Below are 22,169 nucleotides of genomic sequence, written 5' to 3' on the forward strand. Positions count from 1 at the left end.
AAATATTATCACGTATAAATATAAATTTAATAAAATACAAATTGATTTAGATGTAAAATCTTGGCGAATTATAAAAAATTTAAGGTGGCCTTTGGGAGTCTAAGAGAATAACTTATGATGCTAAAAATTTTATTTTGAGTGATCTTTATAGTATATTAGATATTAGAAAGGATAATATAATATATATATATATATATATATATATATTTGAGGGGAAAAAAAAAACTTGTGGCTCCTTACGTGTTAAAATAAAAGATGATTACAAAAGGGAGGGAAGGAGGATCCCCTCTAAAAAGAAAGAACATACATAAATTCCTAGGGTTTCTTCCATCCACATTACAACTCCACCCAAAAAAGAAAAAAAATAAAGAAAAGCTTTCAAAAACCCAAAAAATACATGTAATCAATTAAAATGTAAACCCAAACTTTGAAGTATACCCCGTATGGGCATCTACAAAAAGAAATCCGAGATAAATTGTGATGTAAATCAAAAGAAACAAAACTTTGACGCTTGAAGATCAGCCACCCATCCAGTCTCCTCGAGCCATAATCTGCAGCTAGACAAAATTTTGAAAACAGCAGCAGTAAGGGAGCCCCCGTACGACATCCAGGTTGAACCATAAATCACTTTATCCAAAACACCCATCTGTGAAAAGTTCCCGCATAACACCCTTTCCCGAAAGCAAAAAGGAGGCTCAAAAGCAAAATCTGAAGAAAGTAAACATGAAACAAGAGCCAATGGCATAGATCAAACCCCACAGAAAATTGGAGCCATGGGCCTCCGAGATAACTCCCTCAAAAAGATCCAGATGATGCCAGTAAATATAGCTCCCCTTAACAACCATGTAAAGCCTCAATTTGCAAGTAAAATAGCTGCAGGTATTCCCCTTCGAAAAACCAAAATGTTCTCATCCAGAAACAGTAAAGCGAGAAAATAAAATAAGACAGTAAAAATTGCAAAGTTCTTGCCCCACAGATCAAACCCATCAAAATGGACTGAGAGACAGAGCCAGGGGAAATAAACAAAACAGGAAGTCGTGGGCCTCCCAAGCAAATTAAAACCATCATATCAATGGAGATATCAATGGAGCAATGGGCCTCCAAGAAATTGTTCATGCCAAACTGCCTGACAAGATCCGTGTGAAGTTCCAAGCCATAGTGAAAAAGTAAGAAAAGTAAGAGAAAGAAATATCAGTTCCCCGATGGTTCAAAGTTGATAGTGAAACTTTCATCAAACAACAAATATCACACTTCCCTACGAACATAAGGGGCATCGATGCTGTCTCCAACTAATAACGCTAGTAAGTTAGCTGGTTGATTGCCTTCTCTAAAAATGAAACTCCACACCAAATTCATATTGGAGGTCAAACTTTTGATTCTCTTGATATAATAAAGAACATCCCAAGGGAGCTCCAAACCCTTTGCGAAAATGTCCATAAAAAATTTGATTCACTTTCAACAATGAGATTATTCCAGGAAAGATGAGCAGCCAGAATGACCGCCAACAAAACAGCCCGAGCCTCAGCTTCTATAGGAGAATCTACGTATGAAGGGGAGGAGAAAAAGTGAATGCAATTTCCTGTATCATTCCTAGCCACACCCCCAAAACCAGCACTATCAGGTTTCCACCTCCCATCCGTGTTAAATTTAATCCAACCCCTCGGAGGAGGTCTCCACCTGACCAAAACAGTTCTAATAGGGAGCCTAACATCATTCATATTAGTGTTATCTAAGGAAAGAAAATGATTTATACCGGAAAAGAAACTCTTCTTATTGTTCCCAAGCCTCCACAATTTATTAATGTAAGCAATGATATTAGTGAAGACCGTCCTACATCAGATGTCCTTGCTAGCATGAATAATATCATTGTGGGCCATCCAAATATATATATATATATATATATAAATTAGGAATGAGAGGCCTCGCACCTCGCCTCTGTTTCGTCGACTCTCCCTTCTCATCCTCTGCTTCGTCCCGACATTACTGCGTTTCTTCGACATCGTCGACGTCGGCGTCTCGCTTGTTTTCGTCGCAGATTCTGTTGCAACTTGTGTCTGCGTTGGCGTCTGTTGCGTCTGCGTCATTTTCTGTTTTGACCCTGCGCCTCTCCCTGCCCTACAGATTCTCTCCCTGTCGTTTCTTTTGCTTGTCGGGGACCTCACAACAGGTAAACGCCGACAGATCTCCCTGCTCTGATGGCGCTCCCTTCTTCTTTGATTGAACCGGAAAAAGCTTCCTTTGTCCACGTGGTGGGTAATCCTTAGGTGGAGTCCGTGGTTGTCTTCCCCTCAAGCTATAAGGATTTTCGCGATGATACTGGTGATTGCCCTTTTGTTAAGAAGGGAAGTAGGAAATGTAAGAAAACAACAATCTTTTTCTCTGACTTAGAAATTTCAACATGACGGAGAAATTCAAGTTTGTTCTTATTGAAAAATTTCAGTGGGGGCACCCACCTCTGGAAATTATCAGAAAGAGTAGTGTTGTTGATTTTAAACTGGTAGGCAAGTGGAGAGTGAGACTCATGGATGAGAGATGTGTGTTGATTCAACTAATTGTGGCTGAGGACTGCACTCAAATTTTCTCCAAGAAATAACTTAATATCGTAGGAAAATCGATGAAATTACTAAGTGGTCTCTCGATTTCGAACCAAATCATGAAACTCTCATTGTACCGGTATGGTTTAGTCTATCTAGTCTAAAGCTGCACTTTTTTTATCATCAGGTTTTCTACTCTATTGGGGTCATCTTTGGGGACCCTATGAAGCTAGATCTACCAACTTTCAATCTAACAATACCTTCTGTGGCCATGATACTTGTGGAAAGGGATATTACTTTATCTGATGTTACTGAAGTCTGACTGAGCACAACTCATAATGGATATTGACAACAAATTGTCATGGAACACATACCTTCATATTGTACCCACTATAAGTTGTTTGGGCATACCCTTGATAAATGCCACAAGCTCCATCGTAATTTGAAATCTAAGGTTTAAGTGAATAAAGATGAGTCTAACCCCACTGCTCTGGACATTTTAGTTCCACCTGTGGAGGATACCATCAGTCAGGAGGTGTCTGTTGCCCTTGTGGACCCCCCTACACTGTTGTTACTGTTACTGCGATTGATGTGATGTTGTCATCTTCAAACCCTATTAAAAACAATACTGAAGGACTATTACCTACAAAGGATATGTTCAGACTGATAATCTGAAGAACCTCGCAGCTCCCTATCTTCTGGAAGTATTCAGTGTAGAGACAACTCATACTTCACATGTATTAGAACCTATTGTGGGTACTACGGCTGGTAATTTTTCTGCTACAGCTTTACCACCTCATCAGGCTGTTTCTTCAGATGACAAATGACATGTTTACACTTCCAAGAGGAAGAAGAAAAATGGAGATCTACTTGAGGTCTGCAATCTTATGGATGATTCTTTAGTTACTTCGGGTAATGGTACACACCTTACCAATTTGTTAACTGGATCCCTTCTGAGAACCAGAGGCAGGGGCATGACTAAATTGGGACGATCCTTACTTTTTTTGCACCTTGGTGGTTTTGGTTTTTTTTTATTTTTATATGTACGCGTTTTGACTTTTTTGTTTGTGTTGTATCGTGTGGGTTAGGTGTCTATTTTTGGGCCCACTCATACAACCTATTTGTATCTATTCTCTTTAATATATTAACCCTTGGGTTTTTTTCAAAATATATATATATATATATAAACTAGACAAGCAAACATATAAGAAAAGTAAAAAATTTACTTCAAGTAAAGTGCACTAAAGATACAAAATCAAAAAGTGATTTGCTTATATGAGGATATTCAAAATAGGTGAGTGAGATATTTTGATAAATTTTTCATGAAGATTATGAAAATGCAATCAACTTTAGTGATCTTAATATCATAAATAAAAACTTTTTTTATTATTTCTAACATTGCATTAACAAAATGTAAGTTAAGGTGATTTTTAAAAAAATGAAGCCTATAAAAGCAGGATTTGATGTTATTCTAATAGTAGTGTGAAAATGTTTAGGAGCTCTTGGAATTTATTTTTAATATTATTTAAAAAAATAAAAAGAAGCCTTATTTGTATATTTGATCCTATTTTTTAGAATAAATGATTGCACAAGAGTATGTAAATTATAGGTGAATTAAGATAATGCATCATACATTAAAGTTATGGGAGAGTAATTTAATGTAGGTTATGACGTGATACAAAAAAATTCTAAAAATTAGTTTGAATTTATGTCGGATAAGTCTACTATGGAAGCTATACATTTATTGAGAAGTTTGATGGAGAAAATTATGATAATGGGTCAAAAGATGTGTTTTGGAGAGTTCTAGAAAAAGAGTTGATATTGCTTATATTCAAGTCATTAAAGATATGTATACTAGATCTGTTACTTTGTTCGAACATGAGGAGGATTGAGCAAGTACTTTACTATTTTGTTGGAGTACATCAGGGATTGGCGATACGCCCATGTCTTTCTGCTGTAATTATGAATGTTCTTAATGGACATTTATAGGAGGATGTTTCTTGGTGTATGTTTTTCACTGATGATATTCTTCTTGTGGATAAGAATAGAGAAAAATAGTTGTTATGGAAAAAACTTGAATTATGAAGGTCAATTTTAGAGCTAAAGACTTTCGTTTGAGTATATTGAAAATTGAATACATAACACATAGTTTTAGTAGTAGTAGATTTAGTGGTTGGGCTATAACAATGGATTATCAAGTTATTGAAAGGAATGAATGTTTTAGATATCTTAGGTCTATTATTTAAAGTGATGGTGATATAGATGAGAATGTTATTAATAGAATTCAAGTTAGATGGTTGTAGTGGAGGAATGCATCAGTAGGGCTGTCAAAAAAACTTGTGTTCACGAACAACTTGTGTTCGACTCGTTAAGTAGCTCGTGTTCGGCTCGTTCGTTAAGTAAACGAGTCGAACACGAACAAGGTTTTAAAGCTCGAATTATAAACGAGCCGAACACGAACAAATCTTTGTTCGCTCGTGTTCGGCTCGTTTTAGTTTAAAATAAAAAAATTATATAATTATTTATATAAAAATATATTACACATATTATTTATATAATAATTTATTATATATATTTATATCTAAGTTTAAATCGTAACTGCTCTTGTGGTAATGTGGTTATGCACTTTTTTTTTGTATACATTTGATTCATGTTCGAATCCAACACCCTACATCTATTTTTTGAGTTTAATTTTAACGAGTCAATTTCGAGCCGAACACGAACACAAATATTTAAATCGAGCCGAACATGAACACACTGTTCACGAGTCAATTTCGAACACGAACAATTTCGAACGAGCCGAACACGAGCCAAGCCTGAGCTCGCTCACGCTCAGCTCATTTATAGCCTTATGCATCAGACTTATTGCGTGATAGAAAAACACTGCTTAAATTTGAAGGAAAATTTTATAAGCTGGTGATGAGACCTGCAATGCTTTACTGTGTAGAGTATTGGCTTGTAACAGAGAAGATAAAATTAAGTGTTTTCGAGAGGAAAATGCTCAGGTGAATGAGTGGGTTTACACTTAGAGACGCTGCGAAATGATCTTATGCATGAATAAGTGGTTTTACACTTTTTGGGTTGATAGATTATGAAAATAGTCGCTTGCAAAACATTTAATTTCTATAATTAATTATATTGTTGTTTTTTATCTTGCACCTGCTTGGTCAACTTGAATTTTTTTTCGAGTATTTTTATTAAAAAAAAATGTTAAAATCTATGTTTTTTTTAATTAAATTAACAACATTTTTTGTTGACCGAGATTTTTTAACTTCAGATTGACGAAGAGATGTTCTGCAATGCAATTTTCATAATATGCTTGATAAATGGAAATGGCATTGTCTGTGCTTGACCTTACGGTTAACTTTTATATGTTATACGACTCGACATTTATACATCAACACATATTTAGGATAACTCCTCATTCCTTCTCTTTTGTCAGGTTGATATATTCATGGATGTAGCGTTTGATTCTGTGCAAGAGACATTCAGGCTATTACGTATGAAGTTATCTATGCTAAATCATAATGTCTTGTGCAACTCTTTGAGTATTTCTATTGCTGAAAGGACTGCCAGTTTTATCTTCCAGCAATGTGAGGTGTCATTACAATATCTTCTTTTCCTTTGCCAGCAAAAAGTGTTCCGAGATCGCTTGCTTAAAAATAAGGTGCCTTGCTAATGTTATCTTCTCTTATTTTTTGAGTTATGCTAAAATGCAAGGTAGAATATCATGTCAATGAAAAGTCTGCATTGCCTGTTTTTGAAGTTTTCTATTAATGAACTAACAGAATACACTAAGGGGACATTTGGGATAACCTTTGTTTTTTATTTTTTAGTTTTATTATTAGTTTTATTTTGAAATAATACATTTTGGTTGTTTTTAAAAATACTCAAAATTTTTAGATGTGTTGCATGTTTTTAAAAATAAGCTAAGTTATTTTTGAAAATAAAAAAATAAAAATATGTAAAAAATACACTAAACAAACATATTTTGAAAATAAAAGCAAAAATAAAAATATAAAAAAGAAAACAAAACTGATCTCAAACAAGCCCTAAGAACTGTGTTTGTGTGTGTTCAGAGGGTGATTGGGTTTAATATATTATATTACATTAAAAGTTGTATGTCTTCATGTTTATAATTTTTTTCTCGATTTAATTTGCGCTCCATGTTTTGTAGGAGCTGTGTAAAAATGGGGGTATTCTCTCTCTTACTTGTACCATACTGAAGTTAACTACTCCAGACTGTTTTAAGGAGTCCCTTGATGTTTTGGCTGCTATCTCTAGATTGAAATCAAGAATACTATCCATTGTGAGCTCAACATGCTTGTATTCTGTATTTATACACTCTTTTTAATCGCTTGTATTGCATCACTGGTTACTTGTCTTGCAGTTACTGCAACTCTGCGAAGCTGAAAATTTCTCTTATCTTGACGAGGTTGCTGGTAGCCAAAAGTGCTTGCATCTGGCAAAATCAATAACCATTCAGGTATGTTTTTAAAAATGGGAATGTGCCATTCTCTCCCCTAGAGTATTTAATTTCTAACTTCTGTTATGTTAAATCATGTATGCAGATACTTGATATTCTGAAGGTTGGGTTCAAGAGAGAAGCCATAGAAGTCAGTGATTCTGTTGGCAGGAGATATCCGAAGGGCTTCTTACTACTTAATTCACTGCGTTTAGCTGATATCTTTTCCGATGATTCCAATTTTCGGTCTTTTTTTATGGCAAATGCCGTAAGTAGTTAGTATCAGGATTCTTTGCCCTTTCATTCTTATCCGCTAGACTTATTCCCAGTTTTTCTTTCCAGATACATGTTCTTAATGAACTTTTGGCGGTTCCTCACCAAGTATTTCTATCCAATTGGTGTACTGTTGATGCTCATCTGTCTGAAGAAGATGGTAATCTAGAGTATGATCCATTTATTGCTGCTAGTTTGGCATTGGTTCTTCAGAGTGGTAGTCCAGAGAGCATTCTATCATCAGTTTCTCAACCAAGTGAAATAAACTTCTCGTTCCATAGTAACTTTAATGGTTTTCACTTGGTTACTTACGGACAGCAGAGAACATCTTATTTGATCAAAATAGTGGCAAATCTTCACTGTTTTGTACCTAGTTTTTGTGAAGGTAAAATATTTACCATGTTTGACATGAAAAGCTGCTAGATTTCCTTTTTAATTAGTGCTGTTCTTTGAATAGACTTCTTGTTAACCAGAAGAAGAACGAAATTTATTTCTCAAAAAGTTTCATGAGAGCTTGCTTATGGAGACCACTGACTCATTGTTGCATCCGGTGGATGTTAACACCCATAAAGCTGCTACAATTTGTGAAAACTTAAGTATTTTCCTTTCTAGAGATTGGTTGATATTGCATTCTTCAGACAATATAATTTTTTCGAGCTATTATCCAACCATATTTATGGAATTGTAGGTTCCTTGTCAAATTATGGAGCATCTTTGATTCCCAACATGCTGAATGATGAAGATGTACAACTTTTGAGGTGATTGAATTTAGCTTTTTTTAATGGCTCTCTCTCATATATGCATAACTATTTCCTCAACTAATAATTGCATTTCAAATGATGGTTTGAAGAATATAAATGCACTATAAACTTTTATTCCGTTGCTTACTTGCCCTTGATTGCCTTACGTTTCCTAAGTTTAGAAAGGACGTTCTCCATGCTAGAGAAGTGTTGCGGGTCTGAGTGGTGAGTACTACAATCCCGATTGCGAGACGTCTACTATAGTAGAATCATTGGCTCCCGCGTTTGTTGGAGTCCAACACTGAAGGCTTTTTATTTTATTTTCTTTCCTTATCATTAGTAAGTTTCTTTCCTTAGCTTCTTCCTTTTTGTATCTTATCTATTTTTTACTTAGGTGTTTCTTATCAAAAGATTTTTGATACTGTACTTAACCCAAATAATGATAGGAAAATCAGATTTTTTTGTTGAATTCAAATAGGAACTTACAACCAAGCAACTAAACAGGAAATAACAACACACGCGACACACAACAGACGACTAGGGGAAATCAAAGGTGGTGGTGGTGGTGGTGGCTGTTGGGCGTTCAGAAACATGGTGGGAAGATGGGAAAAGTGGTGCAAGTGGGCGGATATGGCAACAAAACAATTGGTCCTTGTTTTCAATGGGGGCAACAAAGAGGTCGGGGGTTGTACAGCCGGGAAAACAATAGTTTGAGGGGGATTAGGGCGGGAGGGGCGAAATAGCAAGACAACAACAATACCTTTGCTGTCCTAGGGCGGCAACAAGGCGTAATTTTGATTCTGGAAGGTGGTGGTTATATGGAAGGGAGGAGTGCGGGCTTTGTGAGGCAGTAGGAAGATGGAAGGTTGGGTTTGGATGACTGGAACTGCAGTTGACAGCAAGAAGCATTGTCGAGGATGACCTATAACAATAAAGGGGTAGTTAGGAGAGATGTGGTGAGGAGAACGAGGAGAAACAAGTAGATAATTACCACATCGGGAGCGAGATATAATCAGAGCACCACTCGACCCTCAGTTACAACTCTAGACAGGAAATGGAGACGTCGACAATTGCTTTGAACAAAAACATGAGCAAAATTGATTTTCAAACCTTAATACAACACAGATGTAGGAAAGAATTATAAAGGAATGAAGGATAATAAGAAAGAAAGGAGAAAAGAGAAGAAAGGCTCATGGCATGGATCTACCGTGATCACAGGACTACCTATTCCACGGTCATGTGTAGTCCGAAAATTGACAATTCACATCATTCTCCTGGGGCTGGGGAGAGTTTTGACCTCATCCTTCAAAGTTTCTATCTCCTCATCGCATGATACCAGGTCGACCAGGCTGAAGGTGATGGAGTTACTGTAACTTCCTGGTAAGTGAATCATTGCAGGAGTTGTCATTCGAAAGCACATCCTCATAAAATAAGTATCTATCTTTTTTAGACAACCTGAGCAGGAGCTGCATACAGACGTAGATTCTAACGAACCAAATCTCGAGCAATTAAATTCATGACATGTTTCTTTCACTCGTACTTAGCTGAGTGTGTTTGATAATTAAATTTGTCACGATGCTTTTGAATTAAACCTCTAATAGGTTGGACCACATTGAAGTATAACTCTCAAGAAAGACAACTTCTTCTCTAAAAGGATCTAGATCCCACACTAGGTTGTTCTTTCCCAGAAGGATGTTAAGGTGATTTCTAACATTGTGGTTCATCCCTTTGGTCATCCCTTCGGTCTGACCATCTGTTTGTGGGTGCACTCTTGAACTGAATTTAATACTCAAATTGTTCCACATGGTCTTCCAGAAATAGCTAAATAATTTCTCATCTCTTACATGTTTGACTTCTTTTTTGAGCTTAGCTTGAATCACCATCTTTTCTTTGTCAGTTGAAAGTTGAGAGTCCTCTGTGAAGGCTTCATAATTTCTGCCCCCGCTCAGTGAAAGAGATCATTGTTTTATTTTGGCACTTCGATTAGATATGCCCAAATTCGTGACACTTAAAACACTTATTGGCTGGGATAGATTAGGGAATGTCGGTTCGCTCTTATCTCTTTAAATATATATATATATATATATATATATCTGTGTGTGTAAAATCGTTTTAGAGACTTTGAATGCTCTTCTTTATGTTTTTTGCAGAATTAAAAAATTTTTTGATAACTTTTGGGGTGAAAATTGGAGTAAATTTTAGAGACTTTGAATGCTCTTCTTTATGTTTTTTTTTTTTTTTGTATTTCGATAAGATTGTCGTTTGATCACCATAAATTTAAGTATTATTGATTAGTCACATCATACATAATATCTAGTTATTTTTATCTATGTTTGCTTGTTACTCATTTGAATTTTTTGTAGCATTGATCATTTTGTCGATTATAAAGATTACCCTACTTTGCTCTCATTTTTGTTTAGTAAATTTTTTCAATATTAACCTCTATGATTTATAACAAGAATTGGAGAGAATTAGTTGAGTTATTTTTATTTTAATATTTGTGTAGTGTTTATACAAACTTGAGAGAGCTAATAGGGAACATGTAAAATCAAGGAAGAGTAATTGTAATGGTTTATGAATGGACAAGTAGGAAGATTAATAATTATAACGGTTCACAAGTTGGTTAATCCGATGGACAATTGAACTGCATGAAGTGAATATGGAGGACTGTTGGGCTTGGTAGAATATTGGAGATAAATTTGATAGAGATTTTTTTTTTTATGCTCTGGTCAAGTGAATGAATGGATGTTATTTACTCCAAGTTTGCATGTTAATTTTTGAAATATTATCCTAATAATCTATTTATAGGCTGGCCGGCGAATTGGCCAATTGTGGCTACGTATGGATCATATTAAACGAATGTTGAGTTGCTCTTTCATGAAATGACTACCATTTTTTTTAATATGTTCTGTCATATTGCATGAGACCATGTGCAATATTGACAACTAACTGAGTCACAATAGAGCCTCAGAAAGATTTCCACTCAACCTTTAAATGTTTCAAGAAAATTTTTAGTTATAATAATTCTTAAGTTTATAGTGCCATAGATCTAAATTTAGTTCACGCGTCGGATTTTGCCGCTGAATTTTGCTCTTAACTTCTCTAAGTCATGAGGTTGCTTCTTTTAAGTATGTGCAATGTCCCAAAATTGACCTTCTATCAATTATATATCCTATACAATAAGTATCTATATAGGTTTTTATTGTCAAATCTTCCTCCCTTCTAAAGAAAATTATTTTACTTGATGTTTCTTAATATATTATAAAATATGATGTATGGTGCTAAGGTGTGATTCTTTAGGATTGTATATTAGTTGATTAATTGCACCAATAGCATGGCTAACGTCATTTCTAGTACATGATAATTATTAGATAAGCTTTATTATAAGTTTTTGAGAGTTTTTTTCACTTGTTGCGTCTTCTGGAACAACCCTGTTTTAAGGATTAAATTCTATGAACTTTGCGTGCTCTTTCAATAGAATTGTTTTATATATCTCTTGCAATATAAAGATCCCATGTTGATAGCGTACAACTACAATGCCAAAGTACTTCAGCTATGCTAATTCTTTAATTTCAAATTTTTAGAGCAATATGGTCTTAAAAGTCTCCATCCATTCAATGTCACTATTTATTGTACTGATGTTGTCAACATAAATTAATAGTGTGGAACTTCCCTTAAGCCATGGTTTCACAAATAATATGTGACCGGCTTTGACTCTATCAGTCTTATATGTTGAGCATTGCCTTTCGCAATCTCTCAAAATTTTTTCTTGGATATTACTTCGATCCAAACAATGACTTTTGTAATTTGTATTCCTTTTATTCTGTGTTTGATCCAATGCTTGATGGGATCATATATATCTCCTTTTTAAATTCATCATGTAAGATGACATTCTTCACATAGAATTGATATCTTTTGACCGAGTCATTTGGTTTGTTCTTTACACTAAAGGCCCATCTATATTTTTCTTATTTTTTTTTTCTTTTGGTAGCATCACCAATTCCCATAATTTTTTTTTTCTTAAGGGTTTCCATTTCTTCACTCATTGCATTATCTTAATTATCAATATTTAAAGTCTCCGAGATTAGTTTTCTAAACCTTGAGTCAGGTTGTGCCATTTTTTGGTCAAAAATCGAGCATAAAGCTACATATTGAGAATCTTTTTACCTCCATGAGGGTTCAAATTTATCGTCCTATCTGTCCATATTATGATAAAAATATATACTTTCAATCATTTTTCCCAATATAGGCTCATAGTGTTATAAATATATCATTTTTTAATATATTTTCATCTCCATATTGCCTTACGTTTCTTGCACTACTTATACTGATTACTATAAATGCATGACAACTTGAGAACTCGTTTACCTTCAGCTGGGCTCACATTCATCTTCATAACTTTACAAGTTATTATAAAATACAATCACCAACTTATCCATATACATGACCTTTTGTACGCTTATTTTATTTTTATTATTAAGCCATCAATATATATATCATTCGTTTTTAACAGCTATTCAACATTTCATAAATATTTGGCTCATAAGTGTCAGATGTCCTACTTCTTAAAATACAGCAATGTCATCATTACTAGTATAAATGTTCAATTTTTTGTGCTTGTGTGTTCTTTCTTTTTACTTGATTTGAGCTGTTTAGCTTCAATGCTAGGTTATCATTTTTATTTTTTTCTTTTTTTCTTTTTGAAAGTTATGCTAGGTTATCAATTGATATGTCTTTAATGTCATGTCGATTTTCTTATCTTTGCTTTTCTTCATTTGTTTTCTAGAAGATCTGCTTTAAAATTTGCTTAATTGTTGGCAGGGTTTTCACTGAACAACTAAAGAAACTAACTTTACCAAATAGTGACAACCGTGCTCAGGTAAACCCCCTGTATGCATCATTCCTTTTGAAGATGCCGCACTTTTCACATATTTTAACGTAAGTGGCTGTTATTCCACAGTGCTGATTAATGCTACTCCTTGTAGGAAACAATACAAACTGAAGGTGGGAAAATGCAAGTTGATGGTAACAATCCAATGCAGCAATCTTTGCCTACTTGGGTAAAATTTGCAAATGAAAATTTGAATAAAAATCATCAGGTATATTATGAAAAATTCACCCTTGAGTGAGTCATACTTGTTCAGTATTCACTATTTCTGTGAATTTAATAGGCAATATTGAGAATCCAAGAATTGATTTCAAGAAGACTTTGCCTACTATAATAGAACTAAGTTGTACTTAATATAATGGGGCGGGCCTTGGATACTTTGCAGGACGCTCAGAATGGTGTAGGCAGGCCTTATCTGCTTGTCAAAGCTGATCCCAAGGTCCATGATGATGTTTCGGACATAAAAGGAAATAATATTGACATAAAAGGAGGGACACCACTCAGCTCATCAAGCCTGGAGTTGGAGCCTCTCTTGGGTACAGGTAAGCATGCCATATGTTAACCTCAGGCCTGCTCAAGAAAAAAATAGAGCACTTTTTCTGTAAATTCAAAATATGAATAAATAAATGACCATTGAACGAACAGTGGGGGATTTGGGAAATCCTAAACAAGAAAATAATATGGGCCTGGGGACTCGAGCACATGTGTGCATTAGTGATATCTAAAATCAATTTAATATGAATTTGGAACATGTAAAACACCCCGTAAAGCCTCCGTTGTCTGCTTTGTTAGCCTCCTTTTCCATGGCATGAAAATCCATTGCCCTTTGTTTCCGCTGCTTCTTCTTCAAGTTCGAGCATCGTCTTCAATGGTTTCCACAACACCATCCTCCGCCTCAATAGCGGTGGTGGGATTGAGTTCAACGGTCTTCTCCGGCTCACAAAATTCGCAAAAAATGAGGCCAGAGCTTCATGTTGTGTGCTGTCGTGAGACACTACGATCGGGGAGCAAAAGTGTTGATTTAACCTGTGATCTTAAAAGACACAACGGGCCTTCAATGTACCTGCACAAAAGGTTAGATCACAACTAATATTCTCCAAGTGGAACTTTGCTTTCCCTGAATGGTACTCAATTCTCCACGGAGGAGTACTCACTTTCCCACAAACGTATACTCACTTACTCACGAACAAATGCTCACTTTCACACGAACGGTTTCTTTGAAATCCCCATTTTAATAAGATCTTCCAATTTTTTCTCGAATGGTACTCAATTCCTCACGAATGGGTACTCGTGCTTCCTTGAGTGGATATTTTCGAAAAATTGCCCCATTGTCCCAAAATTATACCTCCTGAGCTCTAATGTCATTGACGACAATGACAACGAGATGACAAACAAATGCAATAGATTTTTCTTTTTTGTACTACTAAACGGTAACAACAATAACAAACAAGATGAACAGTAGAATGGCTCGATTTGGGTTTTAAAGTGGGCTTGGTTAAACAAAAAGCAAGTCTTCGATTTAGGGTCCATTTGGGGCTGCTTCTTTTCCGCGACAATGCTTCGGGCCGTGATTTTCGCCTGTTTGGGGCGGCGCCCAACATTTTTTTATTAAATGTTGGCAGCGTATTTGACCCTGCGGCCTGCGTTCGAGGGTTTTCTTTTTTTTACGCTTTACCCCTTTCGTCTTCTTTGATGCCGGTGGTGAGGATCTGAAAGCACTGTTCACTGCAGCGGCAGACAGCGATGAATTCTTCTCGGGCGATGAATGTCGAGAGATCGTCGTTGTGCAACTGCGTGGTGAACTTTTTGGTGGAGGAAGGCTATGTGATGACTGCATTCGAGCTCCTCCACGAGCTAATCGAGGACAAACGAGATGACCAGGCCATCTGCTTTTTAGAGTACTTCTCGGACCCTTCCCTCTTTCCCAGATTTCCCGCTTCAACTCCATCAAAGATTGTCTATTCCGCCCACTACTTACGTATCTGGATCTTCTTCTACCCTATGTACTTTTATTTCAATGTGTTATTCATTAACACTATCATTGATCGTCCCAAGCCCGGATGTGAAAAGTTGAGGGTTGAGTTAGGTAGTCGATAGCCAGCGTAAAATTTATCGGGAAAAAAAATCATGACATGAATCCTTTTGATCTTTGTGTAAGTATTAGGGCGTTCCTTGAAAACGATGCGTTGTATAGTTTGAATGCAGTGAAAAGTGTGCAAGGGCCGCTACATTGACGCCCGAGTGTTGTGTCAAATAAGCAAGAGTCCCCATATTACAGACGGATGCGGGTAAAGAAGTTAGTCCATAAAACTAATAAAATTAATATTATGATATGATCTTGGAATATAGATACTCTCAATGATAAATTAATTGAATTAGTTGATACTATGATTCATAGAAAGATTAATATCTTATGTATTCAGGAGACTAAATGGGTTTGAGAAAAGGCTAAGGAGATTGATAAATTTGGTTTTAAACTTTGGTATTCTGGTAAGAGTCGCACTAGAAATGGTGTAGATGTAATTATAGATAAGAGTTTGAAAGATAATGTTGTATAAATTAATTATAAATTAATAGAGTTTGAGATAGAATTATAGCTCTTAAGATTATCATTGATACTAAGATTTTTAATAGTATAAATGTTTATGCTTCTCAAGTAGGTTCAGATATAGGGTCTAAAGATAAATTCTGGAATGACTTAGAAGACTTAATACAAGTGATACCTATTGAATGATACAAGTGATACCTATTGAAAAAAGAATTTTTATTGGAGGAGATTTAAATGGTCATGTCGGTAGAGTGATAAAAAATTTTAGAAACATTCATGGTGGCTACGGTTTTGGAGTGACCAATGAAGAAGGTAGAGCTATTTTAGATTTTGCTCTCGCGTATGATTTTGTTATTGTCAATCATGAAGGACGGAAATCAGACAGCTAAATTAGGAGTTTTCTATAATTAGGAACTTCCTTATTTAAATAATTTTCAATGTCTTTATTATGATTTATTTCCATTTTAGCTGAATATTTAGATTAGGAATATGTATTATTAGGTTACCTAAAATAGATTATGGATAATATTTTGTACCTAAAATAGATTGTAAGATTATTATTTAATGGAATGAAAGCAAAGGGAAAAGAATAGAGCCTATTTAGAATTCAAACTATTTTTCTCAAAACCTTGACATGATATCAAAGCAAAAAATTTTGCCCTAACCACCGATAGTCGTTGGAGGACAGTCAAGCCTCCCTTCCCATCGGCCTTCTTGCGGAATGGGAAGGGATGAACTATTTCTTTGTTTTGATTCTCGCTCGTCTGGTTGTCGTCTCATTATTTCTTCGTCTGTGTCGTCTTCGTTGTACTTCGTCTTCCTCTTTGACTCGAACTGTCTCGACAAAATCTCTCCTTCATTCGAACTCCACCTATTGTGCCCTTGTTAATCTTATTAACCCTAAACTATCGCATTCATGACCGAACTCACGCGATATAATCGCAACTAGCTGAGAACGCAACGACGGGATCGCGGCTTGCAGAGACCCCATTCTGATCCTCCTTCCCATGGCGTCATTAGCAACGTCCGCCATGACCTTGCATTATAATGAGCGGCTTCGTTCCTGAGAATGTTCCGATCTACACTGCCCTCACGAATGAGTTTGCCTTTTTTGATCGTTGGTTCACTTCTGCTCTTGCTTCTACCCAACCCAACCGCTGCTTTCCTCACTTCTGATAATCGTTGGAGTTACAATCGATGATAGGGAGGCGAAATATCGAAGGCTTCGTCCGCTTCATTTGTTCGCTTCAGATCTCCTTTCGCTGGCCATCACTGCTTCTGCGATATCTTAGACTGCTTCTTCCGCTTTGACTTCGGCTTCTTCGTCACACTCAAGGATTGAAGGCTTCAACACTCCTTCCTAAACCGACGACATCGGCTTCGACATACCCTTGATCTTCGACTTCGACACTCTTGGGGTTCAACACTCTTGAGCTTCGGCACTCTTTGACTTCGACACTCTCAGGCTTCGGCACTTTTGGCTTCATCACTCACTACATCAGAATTTTTTGTTCTGACAATGTTATCAATTTTTTGTTGGCAAATTGATGTTTCTTGATCAGTCATCATCAATTTGTGGGGGGTTGTCAATCAGGAAAGACGGAAATCGGGCAGCTAAATTAGGAGTTTTCTATAATTAAGTATTTTCTTATTTAAATTATTTTCAATGTCTTTATTATGATTTGTTTCTCTTTTAGCTGAATATTTAAACTAGGAATATGTATTATTAGGTTACCTAAAATAGATTATGCAGAATGTTTTATACCTAAAATAGATTGTAAGATTATTATTTAATTGAATAAAAGCAAAGGAAAAAGACATGGAGCTTATTCAGAATTGAGCTTATTTTTCTCAAAACTTTGTCAGTTATTAGTAATACTTTATTCAAGAAATTATATGCACATCTTATTACTTATAAGAATGGATCTAATAAAACACAAATTGATTATTTTCTTATGAGAAGAAGAGATCGTTGAGATTGTAAAGATTGTAAGGTCATTCAAAGTGAGGATTTAAGTACCCAATATCGTTTATTAGTTCTAGGTTTTAAGATGAAAAGTTATAAAATAAAGAATATTAGGACTCATCATCGTAGAATTAGATGGTGGAACTTAAAATACAAATAAAATTATTTTTATGAGTAAAACTCAATATTTTAAAATTTGGGATGTTTATAATGAAATAAATGCTATGTGGGATAAAGTAACAAATACTATTAAATACTTAGCCAAAGATGTACTTGGAGAATCAAAAGCAAAAGTTTCTTTAAATAAAAATAGTTGGTGGTGAAATAGTAATATGCAAGAAAAGATAAAATGTAAGAAGTTATGTTATAAAAATTGATTTAGATGTAAAAGCTTAAAGAACTGGGAAAAATATCAAACGATCCGCAAGGAGTCTAAAAGAACAATATGTGACGTTAAAAATTCTGCTTTTTATGATCTTTATAATAGATTAGATACTAATGAAGATGAAAAATTAATGTATAAACTAGCCAAACAAAGAGAAAAGAAAAATAATGTATAAACTAGTCAAACAAAGAGAAAAGAAAAAAAAAGTAAAGATTTAACTCAAGTAAAGTGTATTAAAGATAAAAATCAAAAAGTGTTTTTCTTAAAAAAAATATTCAAAATAGGTGGGTGAGTTATTTTGATAAACTTTTTAATGAAGTTTCTGAAAATTTGATCGACATTAGTGATCTTAATATCGTTAATAATAATCAAAAGTTTCATTTTTACTGTCGCATTAGTAAAAAAGAAGTTGATGATGCTTTAAAGAAGCCAAGGATGGAAAGTCTGTAGGACCTAATGATATCCCAATTGAAGTGTGGAAATATTTGGAAGATTTTGGAGTTTCTTGGCTTACTAAACTCTTCAATACTATTTTAAAAACTAAAACAATGTCTGAGGAGTGGAGGAAGAGTATTTTGGTACCCATTTTTAAGAATAAAGGGGATGCACAAGAGTGTGCCAATTATAGAGGAATTAAGTTGATGTGTCATACTTTAAAATTATGGGAGAGGGTACTTGAACGTAGGTTAAGATGTATTACAAAGATTTCTCATAATCAATTTGAATTTATGCCAGACAGGTCTACTATGGAAGCTATACCTATGGAAGCTATACTGATGGGGAAGTTCAGAGATAATAAGGAGAATCCACATTTGATTTTTATTGATTTAGAAAAAGCTTACATTTGGATCTACATATGTTTTTTATTGATCTAGAAAAAGATTACGATAAAGTCCTAAGAGAAGTCCTTTGGAGAGTTCTTGTGAAGAAAAGTGTTGATATGACTTATATTCAAGTTATTAAAAATATGTATACTAGAGTTGTTACTTGTGCTCGAATTGTTACTTCTAGAGTTGTTACTTGTGTTCGAACTGAAGGAGGATTGACCAAATATTTTCCAATTTATGTTGAATTACATCAGGAATTGGCTTTAAGCCCATATCTTTTTGCTTTAGTTATGGATGGTCTTACTGTACATTTACAGGAGAATGTACCTTAGTTTATGCTTTTTGCTGATGATTTCCTTTTCGTGGATAAGATGAGAGAAAAAGCTCAGGAAAAACTTGAATTATGGAGGTCTACATTGGAGTCTAAAGGCCTTCATTTGAGTAGAACTAAACCCGAATACATGGAATGTAATTTTAGTAGTAGTAGCTCTAGTGACAGAAGTGTAACTTTGGGTGATCAAATTATTAAAAGGTGTGAACGATTTAGATATCTCAAGTTTGTTGTTCAAAGTGATGGTGATATAGATGGGGATGCTAATAATAGAATTCAAGTTGGTTGGTTGAAGTGGAGGAATGCTTCGGGCCTTTTGTGTGATAGAAAAGTACCGCTTAGACTGAAAGGAAAATTTTATAAGACAATGGTGAGACCTGCAATGCTCTATGGCGTTGAATGTTGGCCTTTAAAAGAGAAGCAAAATACTAAGTTAAGTGTTGCCGAGATGAGAATGATTAGGTGGATGAGTGGCTTTACACTTAGAGACAAAATGCGAAATGAATATATCCGTGATAGGGTTGGTGTAGCTCTTGTGACAGACAAAATCGGAGAAAGTCGTCTTAGATGGTTTGGTCACATTAAACGTCGATCATCTGATGATCCAATTAGGAGAGTAGATGTTTTAGATTTGACTTGTGTTAAAAAAGGCAGAGGTAGACCTAGAAAGACTTGGGCTTATTGTATAAAAAATGATCATAATTTATTAGAAGTAAATAAAAATATGACACTAAATAGGATGCAATGGAGAAAAAGAATTCATGTAGCCGACCCCACGTAGTAGCATTAAGGCTTTGTTGTTGTTTTTGTTGTTGTGTTATTCATTTGGCGCTCTGTTGCAAATTGCCATTGAAGCTGGATCTGGATTCTAGAGTTCAGCAAATGCCACGGGAAATCAACATTCGATGCTTTAGAGGAATGCATTCAAGAAGAAGGATATGGTGGAAATTCTTTTTGTTATTGTTTTTAGGGCATTCATAATCTTTAGAACATTAGAACATTAGCTGCTTTTCTAATCATATTAGAGCATGTGGATTTTGGGGTTTGACATGAGTGAATGTAAAAGAGTATCTATTGTGGTAGATATGGTTCACCTATTAGCATATTGGGATGTATGAGCGTCCAACAACTTGTCCATTTGACTCAACTAATGTACTATATATTCTTCTCAAAAGTGTTATTGGAGTTGATGGTTTGACTGAAATGAATGTTTTCTGTGTTTTGTTGATTCCTCGATTCTTGGTGCCTTCCTATATGGTTAAATTAGGTTTAAGAATCGCAACTTCTATGCTGGAACCTTATGGTTGATTGAGCTCTTGATGTTTAACATTTGATGGCGTTGAAAAGGTTTTCTTTTGAAGGGAGTGATGGGTTGTCTAGATGATTTTGAGTGAGGGAGTGAAGAGTAATCCCTCATTCAAATTGAATATACAAGTTAAGGTTTGAATGTGTTAGGGTTGCATTATAAAGTCAATATTTTCTTATTACTAATTGTAATTTTGATAAGTTTTTTTTTTTTTTTTTGAAGCATACTTGTTACTAACTGTGTTACATGAGGTGTTTATCTTGATTTTTGTACCATTATGAAGAAAATTTGTGCTTGTAAAGTACCAAATACATGGTTAGAACAATTTTGTTACAAACAACATTACCACACAGGGGCAGAATGATTATTTGTCTAGAAACAGCCGTTAAACAGCTATTTTCAAACTGCAAAAAAACAAACAGTTAGTCAGCTTCCCCACAACAACTTCCCCGCAGATGCTTCTTGGGACAGCTAAGCTGCAGCAACTTATTGATAAGTTGCAGCTACCCAAACAACACTTCCATAGAACAAGAAAACTGAGCTCGGGCTTTAGGGCGGAGGATCACGTGACTTAGGATGCCCGAGCGCGCAACTTAGGGCAGAGTGAAGAAATAGGTCTCTATGAACTGACAATCTCGTCGTTGTCTTCCAAATTTACGCTAATCGCGACTGCCTCGCGAGGGATTTGAGAATGAAGGGTAGGTGAGGGTTTTGCGGTGCACAGAGAAGGATCGGCGTCGCAGGCTATAAAGCAGGGAGGATCGAGTGACAGGTTGCTTGAATATGGAAGGAGGTGATGGTACAGGAAGACAGTAGCCGAGGATTAATCATGCAGAGAGGATAGCATGCGGCTCGGAAAGAGCGAGGGCCTCTATTGCAATTTACGTGAGCGACAGGAGGGATCATGGCGCAGAGTGGGTGGCGTGCGAAGAGGGAGGAACAGTGAAGGTTTCGAACGGTGTGATCTTGCATGCAAGTTAGGGCGGAGTCTAGGGATGCAGAGGGTTGTGCGTGAGGAAACGCGACGGGAGAAAGGTTTTGATCTAGCGGAGGTTCGAGACTAGTGAATGAAGAACGAGAAAATTGTGTGAAGGTTTCGAAGTGGAGGAACACGGAAAAAGAAGGATGAAGCGTGGGAGGACGGCAAGGGAAAGAAGCCTTCGCTCTGTTGCGGTTTCAAGTCGGTAGAACGAAAAGGTGTGATGGGCGAGCAGTTCTATCGTGGCTTTTAGTTCTAACCAGAGAAGCATTTTCTCGCGCGAACGGCTTTGGCATCAGAGCGGGAGCAAATGATTTAATTTTAATTACATTTAATTGTCTTATTAAATCTAATTAATAATATTAATCATTTTTAGTACTTTTATAACGTCAACAATGTTATTGGGGCATCTACATACATACCACACAATCCTTATGTAATTACATATCTAACACCTAAACATTCATATTTTACATTGCTACCATTAAATTTTTTTATATTACATAAAACTATCACTAAATACCATAATAACTGTCTTTTTAAATGTAAAATATACATTTTCTTGCAAATCTTCTTGCACCATGATGTTACAAGTGTAAATATGAAAGTTTGTGTTAGATATGCAAGTATATAAAAAATGTGTGGTTTGTATGTAAATGCCCCAATATTATATTAACTTGACGCCTAATATAATGGAGTTTTTTGCTAGACCAGAGGTTGCAAAAGAAACTGGTTTTCAAGAAGAGGAGAAAGCTGAAGGCGTTCATGGTGAAGAGAAGCAGCCAAGAAAGAGAAAACGTAATATCATGAATGAAAGACAGATATCTCTAATTGAGAACGCACTCCTTGTAGAGCCTGAGATGCAGCGGAATGCAGCTATGTTACAGTCATGGGCAGAAAAGCTTTGTTCACAGGTTTCGCTCTCTT

The 22,169-nt window shown here is 35.5% G+C and overlaps 1 protein-coding gene across 5 annotated transcripts in view; it reads left to right on the forward strand.

Moving 5' to 3' along the window:
* LOC110022091 (nodulin homeobox) overlaps positions 1–22,169 on the forward strand; it is a 68,305-nt gene that overhangs the window by 35,289 nt on the left and 10,847 nt on the right. For 3 of the 5 annotated variants that reach the window (XR_002293736.1, XR_002293735.1, XM_020720890.1), the window contains exons 6-16: positions 5,977–6,201; positions 6,712–6,843; positions 6,925–7,020; positions 7,106–7,267; positions 7,342–7,657; positions 7,746–7,868; positions 7,961–8,030; positions 12,834–12,891; positions 12,998–13,111; positions 13,286–13,442; positions 21,957–22,156. Coding sequence is in view for 2 of the 5 variants with exons in the window: in XM_020720890.1 (XP_020576549.1) it covers positions 5,977–6,201; positions 6,712–6,843; positions 6,925–7,020; positions 7,106–7,267; positions 7,342–7,657; positions 7,746–7,868; positions 7,961–8,030; positions 12,834–12,891; positions 12,998–13,111; positions 13,286–13,442; positions 21,957–22,156 (1,653 nt within the window). In the remaining 3 variants the exon portion in view is untranslated. Of the gene's footprint in view, positions 1–5,976; positions 6,202–6,711; positions 6,844–6,924; positions 7,021–7,105; positions 7,268–7,341; positions 7,658–7,745; positions 7,869–7,960; positions 8,031–12,833; positions 12,892–12,997; positions 13,112–13,285; positions 13,443–21,951; positions 22,157–22,169 lie in introns of those variants that run through there. The other 2 variants (XR_002293737.1, XM_020720904.1) reach the window with 2 other exon arrangements.

The sequence above is a fragment of the Phalaenopsis equestris genome, unplaced genomic scaffold, assembly GCF_001263595.1.
Source record: "Phalaenopsis equestris unplaced genomic scaffold, ASM126359v1 Scaffold000002, whole genome shotgun sequence".
Classification (NCBI taxonomy): domain Eukaryota; kingdom Viridiplantae; phylum Streptophyta; class Magnoliopsida; order Asparagales; family Orchidaceae; genus Phalaenopsis; species Phalaenopsis equestris.